Source organism: Papaver somniferum, unplaced genomic scaffold, assembly GCF_003573695.1.
Source record: "Papaver somniferum cultivar HN1 unplaced genomic scaffold, ASM357369v1 unplaced-scaffold_19, whole genome shotgun sequence".
In the NCBI taxonomy this organism is placed as follows: Eukaryota; Viridiplantae; Streptophyta; class Magnoliopsida; order Ranunculales; family Papaveraceae; genus Papaver; species Papaver somniferum.
The window spans coordinates 8,760,693-8,762,066 of record NW_020628818.1 but is presented as its reverse complement, the minus strand read 5'-3'; the positions used below and the strand labels follow the sequence as shown (position 1 = coordinate 8,762,066).

At 35.0% G+C, this 1,374-nt stretch overlaps 1 protein-coding gene across 1 annotated transcript; it reads right to left on the bottom strand.

The window, feature by feature from the left end:
- Positions 1–567: 567 nt before the first annotated feature.
- On the bottom strand, positions 568–969 carry LOC113338482. Its single transcript, XM_026583895.1, has one exon. The coding sequence runs from the start codon at positions 967–969 to the stop codon at positions 568–570; it is 402 nt and encodes a 133-aa protein (XP_026439680.1).
- Positions 970–1,374: the final 405 nt, after the last annotated feature.

Genomic DNA, 1,374 nt, shown 5'->3' with positions numbered 1-1,374 from the left:
GTGCTTTGGGTAAAAAAACACTTTAATTTTTTTTTTAACAAACACTAATTTCAAAAACTATTGACATATATAGGTTTTGAAAGTGCTTTTGGAAAAATAAAAGCATTGCCAAACCCAGCCTTAGTTTTTTCACAAATATCAAGGAACATTAAGAGAAAATAATTTCATCTAACAATTGTCAATCTTGTTAATAATTGTTGTAACAAATTTATTTTGAAAAGTAAATTTTAAAACTTTCACAAGTCATTTGATGAGCGAAAAAATTACGCTAATGAACGAATAACAAACTGCATCATTTTTTTTTTTGATGCAAAGAAATTATATTGATTAAGCACAATCGTGCTGAATTGAGTTTAACAGGAAGGTAAGAGGACTACTCAACCAAGTGTTAGAGCATCTCTGTTTCCTAGCATATTTAACTAATTTTTCTGCACATTTATTTGCTAATCTATTTGTGTGCTTACATTCCCAAAAATCTAAATATTTTAAAATGAAAAGAATGTCTTCCATGATTCTTCTAGACTCCCAAGGAACTTCAAACTCTTCCCCACATAATCTTTGAACGAGTCATACGTAATCAGCTTCAATAACGATCTTCTTAAATCCCAACTGCGATGCAAGTTTAACAGCTTCCATAGCAGCAAGACTTTCCAAGAGTTCTGGACCTGATGCTTCCCTGAAGTTCGCACATGCAAATGCTAAATGTGTACCTGTAGAATTACGAAATATTAGTCCATATCCTCCATTCTTAAAAACGTGGCAATAATAGGCATTTGTGTTAACTTTAATCAAGTGTCTTGTAGGAGGAGACCACCTATGCACAGTAGTGACAACAACAATATGGTTACTAGGCCTACACACAGATTCAGCATCTGTTAAGAAAGAGTTAGTCGTATGAGGAGTTGAGTGCTTGTTGTTGAAAACAAAGCTGCATCTGTCTTTCCATAGATGCCAACTTATGAATGCCATCTTGTGAACCATTCTCTTGTCACGTAGGTTAATCCAGCTAGCAATCCAGTCTGCAGGACATGTCTATTCTTCATCAGTAGCCACTAAGCCTGTTCCAAACCATACTGCTCTTGCAAAGGGACAATCTAGGAGAATATGCATAGTTGTTTCAGACTGACAACTATGTCTTCCACAAGTTATATCCTCTTGAGGAATTTTTCCGTGTATCCTTTTTTTGGACATAATTAAGTCTCTCGTACATTTCCATATAAACAACTTGATTCTAGGTATAGCCTCAATATACACTCCATATGCTTTTCCAAAACTCGGATGAATCATTTGGTGCTGGTTCATTATCCTGGAACATATGCAGATTGTAGAGGTGATATTACCCTGTCTAGTAGATGCTTCATTCTTCTTGCCATC